The sequence below is a fragment of the Limanda limanda genome, chromosome 10 (assembly GCF_963576545.1).
Source record: "Limanda limanda chromosome 10, fLimLim1.1, whole genome shotgun sequence".
Taxonomy (NCBI): domain Eukaryota; kingdom Metazoa; phylum Chordata; class Actinopteri; order Pleuronectiformes; family Pleuronectidae; genus Limanda; species Limanda limanda.
Window position 1 is genome coordinate 20356768 of NC_083645.1, and position 20514 is coordinate 20377281.

Genomic DNA, 20514 nt, shown 5'->3' on the forward strand with positions numbered 1-20514 from the left:
AAGCAACCCCAACAGTATGTCCTGCAACCCGAGCCTCCTGTGAGGAGTCCAGCTGCCCGCAGCCCGGAGCCCGCTGTGTGGATGCCTGCGCGCAGCCCCTTGGACTTGGTGGGAGGGGGAGAAGTTTCCCTGAAGACGAGCCTGGATCACTGAGAGAGAGAGAGACAGAGAGAGACAGAGAGAGAGACGATGCCTTCCTCCTCACACACACACTCGCGAGCCGCTCAGTGGATTTGCTGATTGCCGAAATTATTTTTCCGCAAGTTTATTCCCCGGGACCGAGTAGAGGGTTTTTCCTTGAGCCAGAGGATGCTCCCACAGGTCGTCCGGATCCTGTATGTCTTGTCTTTCTGCTTTTTCCAGGGAGGCTTTATCAGGTGAGGAGGCGCGCCAGCCTGGGAGATCGACTGGTTTCTTGGTGCTTTGCATGAACTTTTCCTCCACAACTGGCTGTTCACACCACATCGGGCACATTCTGTAGACTTTTATTTCCCTTTGAACTTATTACGCATTGTTTGGAAACGTCCGTATGTTAGTGCAAAGGAAACAATTGAGGTTTCAGCTGAATGATTAACAAAAATATATAGCTATAGATAGCACATTATCAAATGATAAAAAACGACATATATCCGTTTATAAAGCGTTGCATGCAGAACGAGGCGCGCACGGTTTCAACCCAGTTCATTTTTACGCACAGATTTACGCACAGAACTCTGATCTCTGGACACCAACTCTGCGAATCACGATTTCTACATCATGGCTGCAGTTTGATAACTGGTGTCGAATGCAAATTAGTAACATGCCAACAAAATTAACATGGCAAGAAACATAACACATTATTCCCTTATTAAAACGTTTACTGGTTCGAACTACCTGTGGAACTCCTTGATTTCCAGGGTTGCTTTGTTGGCTTTTGGTGAGTTTAAATGGGAAATCGAAGACTCAAGTGACTGATGGGATATTCATGTGATGATTAATTGTTTTCCAATTAGCTTAATGGGGAAACAACCCATTCGCTGCTCACTGACACTAGTACCTGAAAGATTGCATGGATGTGAAACCTTTGGGATTATTTATCCAGTTAGAGCAAGAAATAGAGGGTGCTGATTCAATTGGAGTAGATTTGGCTCCAGTCAGTGTGTTTTCAGTGGGTCTCAGGGACAGAGGAAACAAAAGCACCTCCCTCTGCTCCTCCTGTCTTCCTCTTATAGTTGTACCACACACACACACACACACACACACACACACACACACACACATCTCATGTCACTCTCCCCTCCCTCACACCCACACCGAGACCATCTACAACCCAGCTCTCCTTTCTCCTCTGTCCTCCCTAATCCCACATACCCTTGCTGCTGTCCTCTCTCCTCCACTGGTGGCCCAAACTTTTATTTGCAGTGAATACTTTCCTTATTTCATGCCCTGCCAACCTCAGGTGTGAGCGGCAGGGAATTAGGATCTGCATAATCCTGGAGTGGAACAGAGCAGTGACTCTGTGAACCCAGGGGCAAATGGGAGCAGCTTTTAGCCTGGAGAGCAAGTGGACTGACGGCACCACCTCTGAGGGAATTACATGCCCTCCTACCAGCCTCCTTTCCTGCCATGTACGGGGGGGAATGAGAGAGGGAGGAGTAAGGGCAGGTGTAAAAGACAGGCAGAATCTGATAGGGGTGTGTGGTGAGGAGAAGGGAAGAGAGATGGAGGAGTGGGGGATGGAAATGGGAATGGAGCAAAGTGGGACAAAGAGAAATGCGAGGGTGATTCATTTAGCTGGAGGTGGCGGGGGGGATTAGTAAAGTGGAGGACTGGGCTGGGAGATGGAGAGAAATGGTTCAGATAGGAATGAGGAGATGAGTTTGAGGAGGAGGAGGGAGGGAGGGGGGGGGGCGGGCAGTGGAAAGTGTGAAAAAAATGATTGTCATCTGAAGTAGTCGACAAACTGAATCGGTGCGATAGGTTTAATAAATAAGAAAGTTCATATCATAGTCTGCGAGGGTGTTAAGAGAGCTTTGTGGAGTGTGTGTGTCTGTGTGTGTCTGTGTGTGTGTGTGTGTGTGTGCGTGAATGTGTGTGTGTGTCATGTCTTGTACTGTTGCAACGCTGCAGGTCTGTTAGACTTGAATGTCGGCTTGAAAGGAAGCCCTGAATCTGTCTGTTTGCCTGAACCGATTCTGCCACTTGTTTCTCAGCAGGTTTTTTTTAAAGTGTTCTTTCATGACGGAAAAATACAAAACTAAATTGTCAATTAGTGTTTGATAGCTAAACACTGACAGTCAGTTGAGGGCAACGACATAGTGGTTCTCACATTTATACTAAGCTATAAAAAGCAGCTGTGGTGGAAATTGTTGGAAGGAAGGACATGGAGGAATGATCCGTGCACTGCAAGACTTCAGGTCACAGGTTTTGTCCAGGCTCCTGCAGATCCACTGCACCCACCACCAAATTAATCTGCTTCAATTCAGTGTCTTATCAGGTCAAAACCGAATCCATTCAACACAGAGCCAGTTGGCGAGCGCAGCCAATAATCCTGTGGACTGTTGCCAACAGACCTTAAGACTTAAGTAACACCTGCACTTTATTCTGAAAAAAGGTCCAGTAGTGTTTGTTGTGTGAAAGGCCTGGTTAGTGTGACACGTGAGCATTTACAGCATGTCATTTTTGTGAGTTTACTTCGTTGATTTATATTGAATATATATCGAGATTTGACCAAGCGTCCGACCGTTCACTCAGTCCCTTACAGTTTTTTATTTAATGCTACGGACATGAGATGGTTGACATCACCTCCGATTTGTTAAAGATTGGTATATTCCTGGAACAACGTTGTCTTAAAGGGATAGTTCACTCAAAAAGGAATAGTCACTAATTATCTAATCACCACTGAGTCGATGGAGGGATGGGTGAAGTAACAAAACCCTTTTGGAAACTAGGAGGATCCCAGAGGACATTTAGCCCTAAAAACATGGTGTAAATGATGCTGTTTCGAGTCATATTTTTGGGGATTTAGCTGCAACGCTGTTTACCCCTGAAACTCCAATAGTGTTTTTGTGGACTCACACACTTCACCCACCCTTCTGATGGCATAGTGGTGAGTGGATAGAGTGAGGTTTCATTTTTGGGTGAACTGTCACTTTAAGGACATTATTCTCACAAGCAGTGCCTCAAAACCTAAGCAACTCACGTAAAGTTTTTACCTCTAAAAGTTGCTGGATGTTATTAATATAACATAAACCTAAAACTCTCAAATTTGCTGAAACCAACAGTTAATTCATAGTGGACACACAAATTGTATAAATATGGTCATCTGCTGTGTAAATGTAACATTAACAGTCCACCCGGAAAATGTATTCAAGATTTATGTTTCTGGCTAAAGCTGGTTGATTCTCTTGTATCCCCATGGATAACTGGCCCAGCTAAGACCGTGTCTAAGATACTGAGTTATTTCTATTCTTACTTTATTAAGAGAATGTTCACGTATTTAAACATTCAAGGTTTAAGGTTTCTTTTCTGAATCAATTAGTAAAGCAGATATTTGAAAAGTTGTGCTTGAGGCTGAGAAATTATGAATTTCAAATCGCTTGTTTGCAATTTCAGATTTAAACTTGATGTGTGAGATCATGTTTTTTTTTTATGAAAGTAGGTTAAATATAATGAGCCTTACAAAGTGATATTCACACCCCACATCAGCTGCTTTATACCAGTGGTATATCATAACTTGAATTTAGCTCCCAGTTTGAGCCTTTTCCAGTGACTGCACAGTTTTTTAAAAATTGCAAGTCAGCGAGTGTGAAGGGAGAGAGGGAAAGTCATTTTGGGAGTGGGTCTGGTCAGTGTGAAGAGCCAGGGGTGATAACATTTCCTACCAAATGAGGTCTCTAAGGACGACTATCCTTGAACACAGTGAACTTTTTTTTTTTTCCTTAACAAACTTCCCATTTAAGCCCTGGTGGCCAAAAGGTTGCAACTCGTAACAGGAAACAGAAAGCAGTACAACTTTCCTCCTCAAATGAAGACAGATGTGCAAAGGAAGGCTGCAGTTTAAACCCAAGTTGTACTAAAGATAAACAACTGCCTAGAATTGCTTTTCCAAAATGTCTAAAGGGTTTAAAACAGCTGAATCAGATCAGTCAAATCAATGAAGTCTATATTATCTGATGTGAATGTGGCATTGAAGTTAATCCATGTATTATTCTAAATTCCAAATTCCAACTATTGACCAATTGCTTACAGTCTTGACAATGAGCTCTTGATTGAATATAGAGACGGAAAATGTAGCATCATCTTGTAGCTTGTTAGCTGCGCTGCATCGTCCACTTTCATTTGGCTCCACACAGTATAACGTGATGAAGAATGGTTTCTAGGCAGTTACAAGAGTCAAGGGCGCAATTATCTTTAGAGTAAACTGTGTGAACTCATTGACCCTCTAGCGTCCGAGAGCTTGTTAGCTGACAGCTCGGAAAGTGTTTTACCTCTTTTATTCGTAAACACAAATCCAAACTTCAAAAGCTCCGTTGTTGGACGAGGACACAATCTCTCTGTGACAGGTTCTAATGAAATTCTGATGGCGGTCCCAGCTGGTGTAGAAGTATCAGCAACAGTAAAGTAATATCTGGAGGCTAGTAAACAGTGGAGGGAAGAGGACTGCAATTATCCTGTGTCTTCACTTTAAACGTTTAGCAACCCACAAGGAGCAGGAGATGTGTTTCGCCCAAATAATGTGCACAGAAAAATTTGGGAGAGAAAATGCCAGTTCCACCTGGGAATCGATTTTCACTCAGGACGAACCTAGTGGAGAAATACATATGTTTAAAATGAAATGAAACAGAAAGTAAGATAAATAAAGATGAGGCTGGAGAGCACATGCAGGGTTTCTCTTGTTCATCTCTTCCAAAAGGTAAACTGTGCACGCCACCAGCGGTGAAGAGAAAAAAACAATTTAACCTTGAGTTTGAGTGTCACAGACACTTCGGGGGTTCTCTCATCCTCTCTGAAAACACAGGAAATCCCCACACGTTTGGCTGAAGCACAGACTGGAGCAGCGAGGAACGCTGACGAAAAAAGGAAGCGTGAAAGGAGGACAGATGGGATGCTTACGTGAGTTAATGACTAAAGAATGAGATCCAGGCAGGAGACAGGAGTCGAGCAGAAGGTTTGCTCTCTGCAGCCGGCGCCACCGCGAACAGTAGCAGTGTACTTAACAATGAAATATGAAGTCTAGGGATTCCGAGGAAAATCTTCAGAAGATAAACAAAAGAGTTTAGGCTTCTGCGCTGATATGCTCTAAGATCCCGTGAGGACTTGTTGGGGATTTAATTGTAGCTTGTTTCGATAAGAACTTCAAAACAAGTCATTATTTATTCTGCTGGTTCACAGAGGAATGTCAGGATAAGGTTTTTCTACAACTAGTTTGATTTTGTGTCTTGGCAGCCGGAGAAAAAGTCACTGCAACTTTTAATAAAAAAAGGGAGTTGTCGAGCTGCACTTGGTCACACGGTCTAATCTAAAGTCCCCGACAAGAGAACAGAGCCTGACACAGACGGGCCCATTGCGTCGGTTGACATTAAATCTGGGTTTGGATATGTGGTGGAGGTGACAGCTTACTGATGGTCTCCAGCAGTCAGCCAGCAGCACCTTCCGTGTTCGGCTGACACCCGCAGCTGAGAGATGTGACTGATGGTTCTCAGCCCATTTCAATCAAACCACATGTGACCTTTCCTCGGTTCTCCCGGTATGAAATGTGCATTACAATCTCCTCTGCCACATTCTTAGCACTGTAATTTTCACTGAGACCCTGACGCCCCCGGATAAAGATGGTGATTTGGTGCAGAGGGAACATGTCTCCTGGAACACGCCTGGGATTTTTTTGATTATATTTTCTGTTAGGGAGAATCTCATGAGTTTTAAAAGCTATAATCAATGACATCTTACAAATAGTTTCAACTCGGTTAGAAAAATGTGTCTTCCTTTTTCCCTCACTAAACCACGTGTGGATGAAATGTCTCCGCTGCCACCCGAGCTGCCGGATGACAAATACATCATGAAGTGTAGCTGATGCACGTCAGCTCAGAGTAGAAGTTTATCTCTTCAGATATGTGGCTTAGCTGGAAGAGCCTTAGAATGCATCAGTGTCCGATGGTCGTGGAGGGAACCACCAAAACCTTTCAGGACCAAATCAGATCGGATCTATTTTTATGCTTCCTGGCTTCAGACGCTAAAAAGTGATGCCAGGGATGAAAAAACAACATTAAGTTAAATGAATGCCTTGTGGCCACAAACCTGCAAAATGCAAGTCCAGTAAAAACCATACTAACCACAGGGCGAACGTGTGAACTCCACATAGAAAGACCTCGGCCGACCCCTGATTCAAACCGAGAGCGTTCTTGTTGTGAAACAACGGTACCGACAAACTTTACCGTCAGACTTTCAGTTTGAATATGAAAATAAATTTCACCTCATTCTATTGTCAAATAAATTTCTGCCCAAAAAATAGCTCCCAGACATGTAGCTGAGGTGGAGGCAGTGTGGAAATCAGGTGGATTTTAAAACCACAGCTCTTCCTGCAAATACTAAACTTGATTCAAAGGAGTTTCATTCTGTGCATGAAAACAGCGCAGCACACAGTGTGAGTCAGTAACACAGTGTGTGACACAGTGGTAGAGTAATGCAATAGAGTGGATCCCTTCACTCTTCTTCTCTGGTCCTGCCAGATTAAAATGGCCACTTATTGACTGGAGCAGCACTTTGGCTCAGAGGTCCACCACTGTAGGTCGTTACGCTCGCTGCAATTAGGAGCATGAAGTGGGCGGCCATTATAAAACCCTCCATCATGTCGTTATGTCCGACCAAACAGTCCATAATGATTACACTTCACTCTCAAGGGAGAAGGAGAAGTTCCATCCACAAACGAAAAGGTAAAAAATAACACCTCATAATAAATGCTTGATGGAAAAGAGACGAAGTTGTGGAGTAAAACTGAAGATCTTGTTCGTAATGGAATCAAAATCGTATTAACCGAAGTCTTTAAGGTGACCATGATGCGATCAATCTGTAATTACACCAGCCTATAACAGTGGTGGAGCCTATTACACACAGTAACTCAAAGTGAAAGGAACACCTCAGCCCATTAGATTTAATCTGCCAGTTTGATTGTAGCTATGTGAGCTACAGTTCAGTATGTGAGGGGAGATAATGGAAGTTAGATTCAGAAACTAAGAGATAATGGAGAATTGAAATTAACATATTACATGCTTGAGCTAAAAAAAATGAGATTGTGTCAAATTGAACAAAATCTGATGAATCCTTTAGAACAGATTTAACACTCTATCATGTTCTCAGTCTGACTCAGTTCAAATTGATTGTTTTTACTTATCATTAGTCATTTGCAGATAATTTAGACACTAATTCTCCAAGAATACATTTAATTTGGGGGATTTCAGGCCTTGCACTCATTTATGAATATTATCCATGTCTGTATAGTAACAGTTCACTGATAAAGAAACCTCTGAAGTCAGCGAAGCTTAATTGAGCGAGTGTGGTAAAGGGGGTCAGGGGGGTCGTTGAGGTGGGATTACATCTGTGTTCGTTGGATAACACGGTGGCAGTAATAGGAACCTGTGTAATTCCTCTACACACGGAATGAACTAGGAACTATACTGCCTGATTTTAGACTTCCTGTTATGTCCTGATCAGAGCTGGTATTACAGTAACGTCCGTCCTCAGAGATCTGATTACGTGAGGAACGGCGCTAAGTTCAGCTGTTCACGCCTGGCATTCGAACGTGTCTCATGTGACCACTTGCCCCTGCTCTATATGCACAAACACATGTGAGTCAATTCTGTTCCCAGTTTACAGATGTATCCGTCGATGTGTTTGTGTATCAGTGTGAGCGAACGAGCGAGAGAGAGAGAGAAATCAATGTGCTTTGTGCAGCTCTGCACTGGAATAAGATTTTACCAATTTGAAAGGAATTTGAATTCACTCCCAGTTTTGATATTGTGGCCACAAACAAACATAGGATCACTCACGCTGTGCAATTAAAGTTTTACTTTGTAAATATTTAGTTTTCCATGTTCTAACAGCAGGAGATCTTAGAGGGTCTTCAGGTTTCTAAACTAAGCTCTGTTCTGTTGGCCGAACACTGTAGGTCTCCATCCTCTGACATTTTGTGATGTAAGTGTTCTGTTTGCCATTAGTGGGCTGCAAGTCTCTTCGACACAGTGTTAAGCTTATTCAAGGGTAAAACACTCCTGATCATGTACTTCCACAAATCCCTGTCACCCTGACCCCTCTGCATCACTGGCAGACACTTTTCTCCTCACATTAGGGAGATGAGTAGTTGTCCTTGACAAGTGAGGTGCAGCATTCAACTCTAATGATATCATAGTGTGCTAAAAAAAACAAGAGCTGTCAATGACAATAGCTGAGCCAAGTTTTCCTTAAGAGTACAACATAGCAGCTTAAGCTCTGAAATGTGTTGCTGCTGAGCAACAGGATATTATGAATTGTGTTGGTGCACAGTGTCATGGACAGGCTGGTTTTGAAAGGATGCTACTTTGACTGTCTCTCTTTCAAGGATTTGTTTTCCCCAAATAATTGCAGCTAGCAAACCAGGAGAACTCCTGGTGAGTAAACTTTATTTAGATGTCAAAGTTTGTACATTCAAGCTCCTCACACTTATTATGTCACTGATTTGTCTCTGGAGCCGGAGGAAATCACTGCCTCGTGGATTCTTAGAACAGAGGAGTGAGTCTCATTTTGGGACATTTAAATTGACATCATTAAACATACTGTTAAACCAGATGAACAGGCCCTGAGCTTTATTCACAGACCACACTGCGCTGACAGGAAGTTTGTAGGTTAGTGTATGGGAGAAGAGCGAGAAATGCTCCTGTTGCCATTCTGTTCTTGTTCAAATGTGCTCAATGGTTAAAGCAGTTAGCAAATTTATTTTGGGATCTGTAATGAATAGGAAAATAAAAGTGGCCAAAGTGGAAATCTGTGTGTACTTCTACTAATTTATCACAAAGGATGCAAGTCTATTAGAGTCTGAGCCTTTAATTAACTCTCGCCCCTTTTCTTGATTCAATCAATGTCCTGGCAGACATTTGTCTTCCCTGAAAGGACAGATTGGTGTGAGGTTATGTGTCTGGGCTGAAAATCATCATATTGACTACCAATTATATCCTAAAAAGTAAGATTTGATGATTCATATTCATATTTTAGGCCCAAACCAGACTAACATCAGGATGAAGGGGTTGAAATCAGGCTCAGTTCAAACTGATCAGGTCCTGTCCCGGTCCTGGTCTGGTTGAAGATCTCTGTGCGTTAATAATTAGGGCTTTTATAATTAATAAATTCTGCAGTTCATATGTGAATCTAGACACTTCATTGTTTCTATATTTCTCCATTAAAGTGATTTAAAAACAGGCTGTAAAGCATTCAATTGAATTTACAATGATAAAAGACTGTTGTTTTCTCTGCACCACTTTTTGACTTGCCCTTGCTCCCGCCCCTGTCGAGACACAACAGACTTAATGTTTGTTTCTGCCATGAACAAAATAAATGACACTTAACACGACATAGCTGCTGTTAACCATTAAAAGAGGCTTCAAGTTGTTACGAGGCTGTAAAATTCACTCTTAGTCTCCGCTCGGTCAAACAGTTGAAATGGTCATTTCAAGGTAAGATTGCTAATATCTAAGTCGTAATCACTTCAAACTGGAAGTCACAGTGACATTGGGGGAAGATTTGGTGACACTGCGATCAAAAAGAAGGAGTGTGACATTGTGTAATGGCTCTTCGGAGGACACACAACTTGGACGTCTGGGCTGATGTTGAGAAGACGTAATTTTAATGTGATTTTGTACTTGAAGACTCTCCCCGTTAGTTACGCACGGCCATACTTTGTTCACGGTTATCTCAGGCCCCACATTAGGTGCGGGTGGTTTCTAAACATCCATAACAGGGCAGGTGACATCTCTTTTATCGTGTTAGACACAATCTGAGTCTGGAAATGTAGTCACCTTGGTGCCTGACCACTGAGACTCCCATCCATTTGTCTGCGTGTTCCCACAAGACGCCCACATTGTTTCCTGGAATAATGTGTCAAATGCGGTGGCTCTCCTCTTCGGATGAGAAATGTTTGCTTTTCAATAAGTGGGCGCTACGCTCGACAGGCGTGTCACGGACTCCGTTGATGGCTCTGGGTTACTGGCTGATCCTGACACATTTTAGAAAATGTTCTTTAATCTTTGTGACGCATGTCTGCAGTGTTGTGCGTTTGACACCAACCAAAAACAATTTCAATACCAGCGAATGCAGGAAGGATTTGCTGCTGTGTATACAATGGAGTAATTAAATCCACCTGAAAGAAAGACAGAGAGAAAGCACATCAGTGTATGTCAAACAGGATTAGTTTGCAGACTGTCTGAACTTGTTTTTCCTTAACAGGCTGAAGGATTACCATAACCATACGCCTTTGTTCTTTGGAAAAAGTGCAAGACATGCTATGCATGTCCAGCAGCCCGAGAGGCTCTTGTGAATAAGACATCACCCTGGAAAAGTGCACAAAGCAAATGGAGCAGTGCCTGAGTTGTCTTTTGGACTTGAGCCTCTGAGGAAATCTCACAGAGCCAGTGTCTCTCTCGCCTTTGGGTTTCTGTCATCAGAGACAGAAAACATAAGGACGCTGAACCGTCAGCTTTGTGTTATGGTGCATGAAGTACACTGACTGACAGCGTGTAATGTGGAGTGTTTTGACTGGTGCCATACACAAGGACAGATGAAAACAAAGTTTATCAAACTGTCTTTCTAAGTGCATCCATTCGGTTTGCATTGCTGTTTGTTGCCGTTTTGCTCCGGTTTTATTCCCTGATGTTTCATCTTCTTGGTTTGGTTCATTGGTTCTGTGTTTAAATTTTGCCTGTTTACGACTGTACTTCCAAACCAACTCTTTAAGTGTTGACAACGTTGCGATCCACGATTTCCTGTGTTACTGCTCTGTTTCGTCCGTATCTGTAAGGTTTCAGAAGACTTGCACAGAGTAAAGACAGTGTACGGACAGAAGGCTTCAACTGCTGAAACTTGAGTACTGCTGTTGCACAACTTATCCTCAATAACAACAGCCGTAACACTATTTACTGACAGAACCAATTGAGTTTCAGTCTAACAAACTGCCAGTAAAATGTGAAGTAAAGTGTTAATTGGCTTTTACTCTAATATTTATTTGTGATTTGTTGAATGTGTGTTAGTCAGAAAGTTGTAACTTTAGATAAAAATGTATTGTTTGTCCAAATGTCTTTCCTCCTCCTCGAGCTGACAGTTATCCATTATTTATTTTACTTCTGAGGCAAGACAATCACAAAAGCAGCAAGAGATTTTCACAGTGGTAAACAGAAAACAGAGCTGGTCCATGTCCATCCATGTAGAACATTCCTGATCATTGTTTCAGGAATGTCCCGAAACAATAATCTTAAATGTCATCCAACAGTGCAGTCGAAGGGGTCGTCAAACAAACTCGCTCGGGGAAATTATCCATTAGCGGCATGAGTGAAACGAGAAAGTGATATTTCACAAAGCGTTGTTATTGTTAGGTTGCCTCCTTTAAGGGCGCGAGTCCGAAAATCCCCGGTAGACTAAGCTCCGTGGTGGCTCTGTCATGATGCTGTTGTTTCCAGCCAGAGGTTTGATCAAGCGAAACAGGCCAGGGGCTATGCCTACAACTTCCTTTCTCCTAGCTGTCATGTCCAAAATATGGGTCAAGTAGAGTGCAGTGGCTGTCTGTGTGTGTGTGTGTGCGTGTGTATATATATGTGTGTGTGTGTGTGTGTTTGAGTGAATCATGTGTCTGTATGTCAATCTGCTTTACCTCATCCTCCTGGGCTGAATCCTCACTTAACCGTGCAGACTTACAGAAAAGCATTTCTGTTGGAGACACTGTTGAACCGGGACCAGGCTCACATCCACTCCCCCGTCGGCCCTTGGATTTCTCATGTCTCTCTTACAATGCAGCGACTGCCGTGGTGCCACAGCCCCCGAGGCAAATGAGAAAGCCACCAGACCCTTACTTCCTCTATAAGGAGCAACAGTTAGCGGTTGACAACCATGTAGCCAGGGGGGAGAAAAAAGTCAGAACTGCCGTGGACTCAGCAACGGCTAATTCCTTATATACCATATATAGCTGTGTAAACGCCACCATGTAAGCAGCTTAAAGCAGTTAGCAAACATAAGAAAAAGATTATGGCAACTGGAAATGAGCATACGCTATCAGAGGATAGGATTTAAACGGAGACTGATGGTCGCTGACAGCTCGATCCATATTCATACATACACACGTGCACATGGCAAATGGATGACATTAATCAGCACAGCTAAGCAGTCTTTCTAATTACATGTTTCGCTGTGCTCTGTTACGACTGAAGTCAACTTCTGTAGGAATCCAGCTGTAGAGATTTTCCCAGCGGCCTTGAAGACCACAGAAGGAAGGGTGGGATGTGCAGGGATGCAGAGCCCAACATGTGGAGGCAAACAGCACAGCCCTCTTTTTAGAAGATGATGAAGAAGCACATACGCTTCATTATGTCATGCAATTACCATTCAAGTTTGGTTGCAACGAAGACAAAAAAAAAATCCAATCTTGCTTCCCTATCCCCAGCATTTCATTACCCTGCTTTGATCATTATTTTATACCCCCTGCATGTGAACACAAATATTCAGTTTACAGCAAGGTTCATAATGATGCAAGAAATTGGCATACAGGCATAAATCAGCTTTGATTGCTTAGGGGGAAAAAAGTGTTGAATGTGCAGATGTTAAAAAGATGTGTAAACATGCGTAATAAAGGCAGGGTTGTATTTGCATGAATCGAGATGTGCTGTACAAAGTGGACAGTTATTTTATTGCCTTGCAGAAACAACAAAACCAAATAAAAACACATCTGGTGAGGAAAGAGCTGCGCTTCGTCTAAAGCCCCGGAGCAGACGAGTCAAAGTAATCTTTCCCAGTCAGAACGGTCCTTGCTGACTCTGTTTCCCAGAGACTGACAGGAGGCGATCCACGCTGAGATCAGATCTGAGACATGGAAAGGGTGGATGGGATGCAGAGAGGAGAGGAGAGATATCTGGAGGATGGGTGGGTCTGGGGCTGCCTCATGGTAGATTCATCTCGCTTTGGGGGAGGACGGATGAGTTCCTCAGGTTTATCACTTAGATTGCCATTTAAACCGGCACTGTTGGAAGCCCTGTTTGTTTGTGGGATTTCGTTTTAGGGAGCGCCAACAGGAGGTTAATGCTGAACACCTCATATACAATTAAATACATCTTCTTCCTACAAAGTCTAATGCTAGTGGCCAGTTGGAAAGGGGGCTTTAGATTAAACGACATTGTTTGAGTCACCATTGATTCAAATGTCAATTATGACTGTAGGTTTAAAGCAAGAATGTACATTTGAGTGTAATGTAATAACAGCTTCACATTTAACAGGGTAAAAATGACTCAAGGAAGAGTCACTTGCCCAAGTATTCAGGCAAGTAGTTTACTAATATAGAGACTTGTTAGCACATATGGATTCCATGTGCTACTTCTTAGCTGTTTCCCAAATTCAGGGGCCACATCCTTCTGTCCCAGTTCCTCACCCTTGGCCCTTCCCCTGGATATGAAGGGCCATTAGCTGGGAGTGTCCCCCTCCAATTGGAGCCACAAGGGTGGGGGGGGCTCAATCTTCCCCTAGGAATTGGGTCACCACTCGTTACGTTATCAACAGCCAACCGACGTTATTACAGTGACAAAAAAATAGCCATTATCCACCATAGTGACACATGTGAACACTGCATGACAGACGGGACGGATGGATCTATTGATCAATACAGTCAATGTAACATTAGTTTTGTCCAAAGGAACTTCTGTCCTGCAGTGAAAATGTTACGTTACTCGCTCCCCAGTGAAACTGCCTACATGCTTCTTCTGATTTAGCATTTTGCTCATGTTGATTCACGTTGTACGTTCCTAAAGCATTTAGGACTTTCCGTCTACTCCTTGTTTTTAGGGGGTCCTGAATACATTACTGTTGAAGGGGTGTTTGAAGGTTGAGATGACCACTACCCCTACGACACATAGAGAAATGGGACAACACTAAGCCTTCACAGCCATGCGCAAAATGAAGGGGTGGGGGGGGCCGAGTGGTGTGGCTTAAGGGGCAGAGGCCGAGATGAAATGAGACGTTGTGCAATGTGATATAAAATAAGCAAACACTATAACCGTAGAACTTTCATCGATTTTGGGCATTTCTGCATATGCCCATTTGGAATTGTAATCAAGTTCCTGATATTTCTGAGATAAACTAAAAGCAGAGTAGTTGCCAGACACCATGCGTGGGCTGAGCAATTAATTCTGTTGTGGTATCTTGATAAGCGGATGTAGAAATTACGAGTTGGAAAGTGTACTGTTGTTTTCTTCAGTCTTAATCACACAATGTTCAGAAACCCAGCTGATTAGGGAATTAATCACAAAGCAAATGAAACCATATTTTACACAAATATTAATTTTGTAATCACTAGAATATATTGCGAGTGCTCGAGATGACTTAAGGCTGCATGGGAAAGGCCCGGGGTGGAAGGAGTTCAGTGTAGTAGAAACAGGCCATCATGAGCAAATCCCTCATTCAGTTCATTGTGGCCTCACCATTACTGTGGCACAAGCCTGGAAGGATGATATCTGCTGGGTCCTCCAGAGATGTCGAGCTTTACTCCCACAAGATTAAAGATTGCATTACAAATTAGTATGCATCAGCACCGGCGCAGATTTGTGATCTACTGTGGGTTAACGTGGATTAATCTAAATCACTACACCCAGGGTCTGCATTGAGCCGGCTAAATATACTTTAACAAGAAGTGCATCCTACAATTAGCATTGGCTCATGGCCGAGCTAATTATGCTTCACTACAAAACAAGAGATCAAAAGATAACACTGTGGAGAAAATAGATAATTCCGAAGTAGGAATGGAACTGAAAGCAAGTCTGTAAACAGCACAATATCAAGTGGGAATGAATCCTCTAGCTGCCACTGTTTAAAATACACTAAATCCTCCAGAAACATGCATTATGTAGAACTTTTCTTTTCACTTCCCTGAACCAAATAAAGTTGTTTCAAATGAGTCTGGTGATATTCTGCATTTCTCAGATTGTCATATCTAAAACCAACAATAAATTGATAGCACTGCTATGTTTTGTTGTCCAGTAGGTCTGGTACGCACTGACTATGGAGCTGGATAGTTCCTAGCAAATGCATTATTTACTACTGTTTGAATAACAAACTACAGTATCCGACAGACGAGGTCAGTGTTGGTTTTGTCCATTTCAACAGATTTAGGGACAAAATCAACAATACGGGACACATTTGCCACATTTATCCATTATTTTTAAAAGCTAGCTCATCTTCTGACTTTACGAAAGATAAGATACAAGTATGTAATGTTCTGCGAAGGTACAGTCTTTTGCTTTTCAACCTTCCCTTGCATAATGAAGGATTGTTCTGCACAGATAGAGGTCATAAGAAAATAATGAACTGTCTGTGAAACTCACAAGTAATTTCAAATCCATCCATCTTCCATTTTATCTACATAGAATATATGCATGTGTGCCCTGTAGGTTTATCTCATGATATCTTAAAACCCGGCAGAACAATTTCTAGAAATCTGCCTTGCAAATGGGACCTCTGTACTTTGAATGATTAATCTGCACAGGATTTCTCATTTCAGGTCAGTCCTACTCATCTCTGGCTCACTGTTGACATACAGACACTTTGTGTTGTATGTAGCGCGTCAGTGTGCATCTTGTCACCAAGTTAAACCTTCGGGGTGCCTCCGGTTTGGCTTCTATGCTCATCTCAAGTTGTGGTCTCAGCCTCATCCTTGAGACCCACATGTCCATGTCAGCCTCAACGAGAAGCTTTGAACTGTAGGAAACAGTCTGCATCTGTGTTTCCATTCCTAGAGGTGTCACTGTGCAGGAGTGGCAGGGATCATGCTGTTGATGATGAATATGCAATGGTGAACTGCAGTGGGATTCAGAATCCAATTCCTCAGTGAGCCTAGTGGTCAAATGGGGACAGCAGTAGCCATTGGTCGTCATATAGAGTAGTGTGAAGGGCTAATAGAAGGGCTAATAGACAAAAAATGTAATATATTACCATGAAGCACCTCGTCTTTGACAAGAGTTCATGTAGTTCAATTTGAAAGTTGAGCTGATTGTCCATAAGGTCGACTTCACAGTGAGAGCTCCTCTATGAGGGCTACACCTAAGGGTCAAGTGGATGTCAAGGGTAATTTAATAAGTGGGACATTAGAGCGACGTGTTTCAAACAGGCAGAGAGAGCCGTTTTGTGCTCTTTCCGATTATGCTAATGCCACTGACAAGTTAGTATGCTCATGCACCGCTGTCTGATGGTGTAGCTGTCCCCCAGTGCTCCCTCGTCGGAACCCAGGGAACAGCCACACTGTGAAATGATGAGCTTTCTGATCACCAGCTCCCTGATGGAAAAGCGATTAAAAAGAATATGTTTGCACTCCGTGGGCAGGTTCCCCATCTAATTACGAGTGATTTGATCAGTTACTCCCACATCTGAAAATAAAGAATAAGATAAGAGAACAAAAAGGCTTCGTATTGTGAAAACCAATCAGCCAGTTTTGTGTGTATCGTGTGCAGACATGCATTTAATATATATAGGATTGAGATGCAAGAAAGAAAGAGGACGCAGTGAATGTTGAAAAACAAATGTGGGGTTCTTGCAAACCTCGCTCTCTCCCTGGTCCATTTATGTCCTCATACATTTGAGATGTATGTACTACACACAGTGTGACAGCTACAGCTTCTTTCCTGGCCGTGTAAGGTTACATGTCCCTCACATGAATCATGTACCATTTCTCCAACTCTGTTGCTCCACATTGTTTGTAGATATAAGGGAAGCCTGTAAATGATCCAACATTTGAATTGGTTTACGAAAGCCGTTTACCCACTTTGTGTCTTTATATCATAACTGAAACTGTAGACGTTATAGAAGATGGATTACGGACATCTCTTCCTCCGGTTGCACAACAATGAAATGAAATATCTCGGACATGGCGTGATATCAACGACCTAATATGACATAAACTTAATCAGACAAAAATGTGTTTGATGTGTACTTTGACATTTTGTTTTATAGCCCATGTCCCATCTGCTAACATGGAAAAAGCTGGGTTTGTGACCTATAGTGCAGCCAGCCACCGGAGTGTGATTGAGATGATCGGTAGCGTACAGTACATGACAACTGCTAACAATGTATATTTTTACAAAGCCAGAAGTAAAGTGTGGAGGTCCCATCACTGCTGGGTGTGATTCTTCAAGCAAAACCTCAATTTTTTTCACCATAGCCATGCGCTCAATCTTCACCAATCAGCATAGGAATGGTCAGAAATGTAGAAGAAAAAAAATGCAGCTGAATGTTAAATAAAATGTGTCCAGCCGGATCAGGGCTCTTTATATTGAGTTTAGATTAACACACAATACAAACAAGTTATTGAATAATAACAAAGTTTCTGCAGAAGGGACATTTTTTCTTGAGAAAAATTGGAAAAACAGAACGAGGGAACCATGGCCAACCTTGTCCATGCTTCCATGTTTTGCGTGTTTGCAAAAAATGACGACATGCCGTTTTCTCGAATCGCTGGTCATGTGTACTCACGCTTTTATTGAAATAAATGGCTGACTGAAATTTTCTGTTCGAGGCCAGATGGGGTGGAACGGTAATCAACAACCGACTGGCTCCTCAGATTATTTGCACACACAGTGGTTTGCTGTGATTGATCTGCTGACAGCACGGTGCCGACAGGTTCGTCATAACAGTGCCCCCCCCCCCTAGCAGTCGAGCGAACACTAGTTTGAGTTTACGTGAGCACAGGATGATGAATAACTGCCTCACAAACTCCATCAAGAATAGAAGTACTGGAAGTTTAAATCTGAAATTACCTTACATGCCAATATATGCAAAGGATCTGAAGATTAAAGCCACGTTTTTCAATCTCTTAGTTGTCTCCTCAGAGAGAATCGAGAAGTCAAAGAGAGATAAAACGCTCATAAAAGCTCTAAAGGTGTTCAGTAACACTAGCTGGCATAGGCTACTAAAATTTCAGAGGTACTAAATCGCTCCTGAGCAGCTGTTCCGGTGAGTTTAACTGGAGCACTTTTATAACCAACTCTCTCGCTGTCATACTTTACAGTCTGTATACACAATTGTATCTCGGCTCCGTCTGAACTTTAAACTTTTTAAAAAGCCAAATAAAACCGCTCGTTAAAAATAGTGTGACAGTCAAGAGTTGCTCTGAGACGGAGGGACAGAGGGAGTCGCTGCGTATTCTCGACAGCAGTGTGGCACGAATGCTCAAATCAAAGGGATGTAGGGGGAAGGAAAAGGTCGGGCTCATTAAATGTCAGCAAAGAGCATCTTAATAATTGAATCCCACAGACAAAGAACCACATAATTTAGCTTTGAAGGGTTCTGATGAGCCACTTGCAGATACTCTTAAGAGACTGCTTTACAGTGCATTAAACGCAAAGGACTGAACATCCGAAAAATACCTCCTAAAACACAAAATATGTACTGTTGGTCAATGGAGACTTGCACATTTGAGGGTCTAGTTTTTTCTAACTGGCTGCAGTGAATCTGAAACCTCAATCAAGAGTCACTCAGGCCACAAGAACCAACTTTGTCAGACAAATCTTTTGACATGTTTGTAAGCAGGTTGTTTCTTCCTTCGAACTCTCCATCAAGAACTGATACCACACACACACACACACACACACACACACACACACACACACACACACACACACACACACACACACACACACACACACACACACACACACAGTAGAAAAGTGTCCAATAAGAAATGCATGAATGCTGATGGAGAGGGAAACATCTACTCCCACATCTGAGGGTGAGAAGTTCCACACATCAGAGTGTAAAGTGCTTATATTTTAAAATGTTGAACCTCTAATATCCACAGCCCAAAGTGTACCAGCTAATTATTGCCAATTTTCCCCTAAACTTTTTGAACATGATTACATTTACTATGACCAAAACATCCTCAAGAAGGCTGTGCAGATACGAGAGTGCTCACATATAAAGAAGTTGTGTCTTGTCAACACTACTGTGGATATATAAACACTCAAATAAGCATACCCAGCCAGTAGGAGGCGATGAAGTCAACATTAACAATCAATTAAATTAAATTAAAGTTTGCAGTCTAAACTCTAAATGTGGCCAGGGTTGAAACGTTCATTAATACAGCTCCAGTCCATATCTTATGATTTACTACAGATGCATTCGCAACATAGTGTCAAGAAACAGCATGAAAATAGACTTTTTAAACGTGATGCATCTCATTTGTTTCTCGCGTGTTCATCATCATCAACGAGCCGAGATGACTCACACACTTCTCCACAGATCCAGGCCTTATTTCACTAGAATTTGCTGGGGAAGTGTGTGTTGGTTTATAGTTTTGACTTCGCTGACTCACTCAGGTACAGTATCAGGGTGATACAGGAAAGTCCCAGACGAGACTCGATACGTTGAAATAAAAGATTTTCACACTAGAGATGGCGTGAGATGTGAGCCATGTCGATAACCATGTTCACGAATCATTCCGAAACAAAGCGTTTACTGTCAGTCCTGTTTTTTGTGTTTGTGACCTTGGTTTGAAACAACCGCAACCCAAGAGAGAGTGTTTGTTATCAAAGACTGGAAGGACACACGTCTGACCATCAATCCATTTCTCTGTGTACCGTTGTGTGTTTGAGAGAGAGAGAGAGAGACATTAAAGCGTCTCCAGTATCATCAGCTACACACCCGAGTGGACCTCAGCCAGGGGCAGAGTGGAGTGGAGTCAGGGGCCCAGTGAGAGTTGAGCTTTATAATGTACAAAAGACTGAGACATGTGCACAGCTCCACTGGGAGAGTCCGACTGAAAGTGCTGGATGTGGTATTATATTTAGCCTTTAACTGCCGGGCTCCAGGGAGGGAAACCGTTGAATGGTTAGCGGAGAAGTTCCTGTACGTTACCATGACAACTGTTTGTATGTTAACATTGTAGATGTCCCGTTACATGAATTTTACACGGTTTCGCCATCGGCCCACGTGTGTATGCCGCAAGCTGAACACACTTCTAAGAAAAAATGTTGACGACAGGAGCTCAGCTGTCCCTGTCACAAATACAGCACAATAAATAGTTTGCTGTTACCAGAATAGAACTCGTTAGAGCCCATGTCTCTGCCAAGGCCCAACAGGACGACCTTAAATTCAATCAAGCCGCACACACTCATCAATTCCCTAAATATGCCTGGTTCTTTTCATCAGGATCCATTGATTATTCCCTGGGAAACCAGTGGCGATGTCGAAAAACACAAACATCGCCCCCTGATCTGGATCCATGCTTAAATGTCCATCAATGTGTGTGTTTGTGTGGAAATCTGTTCTGTAGTT

General features: G+C 42.6%; 1 protein-coding gene across 2 annotated transcripts in view; it reads left to right on the forward strand.

The window, feature by feature from the left end:
- Positions 1-294: 294 nt before the first annotated feature.
- The window catches only part of glra4a (glycine receptor, alpha 4a), a 39501-nt gene continuing 19281 nt past the window's right edge, over positions 295-20514 (forward strand). Inside the window, exon 1 of one of the 2 annotated variants that reach the window (XM_061079865.1) lies at positions 295-377. In XM_061079865.1, coding sequence (XP_060935848.1) covers positions 310-377 — 68 coding nt within the window. In that variant the 5' untranslated portion in view covers positions 295-309. The remainder of the gene's footprint in view (positions 378-20514) is intronic. The other variant, XM_061079864.1, reaches the window with a different exon arrangement.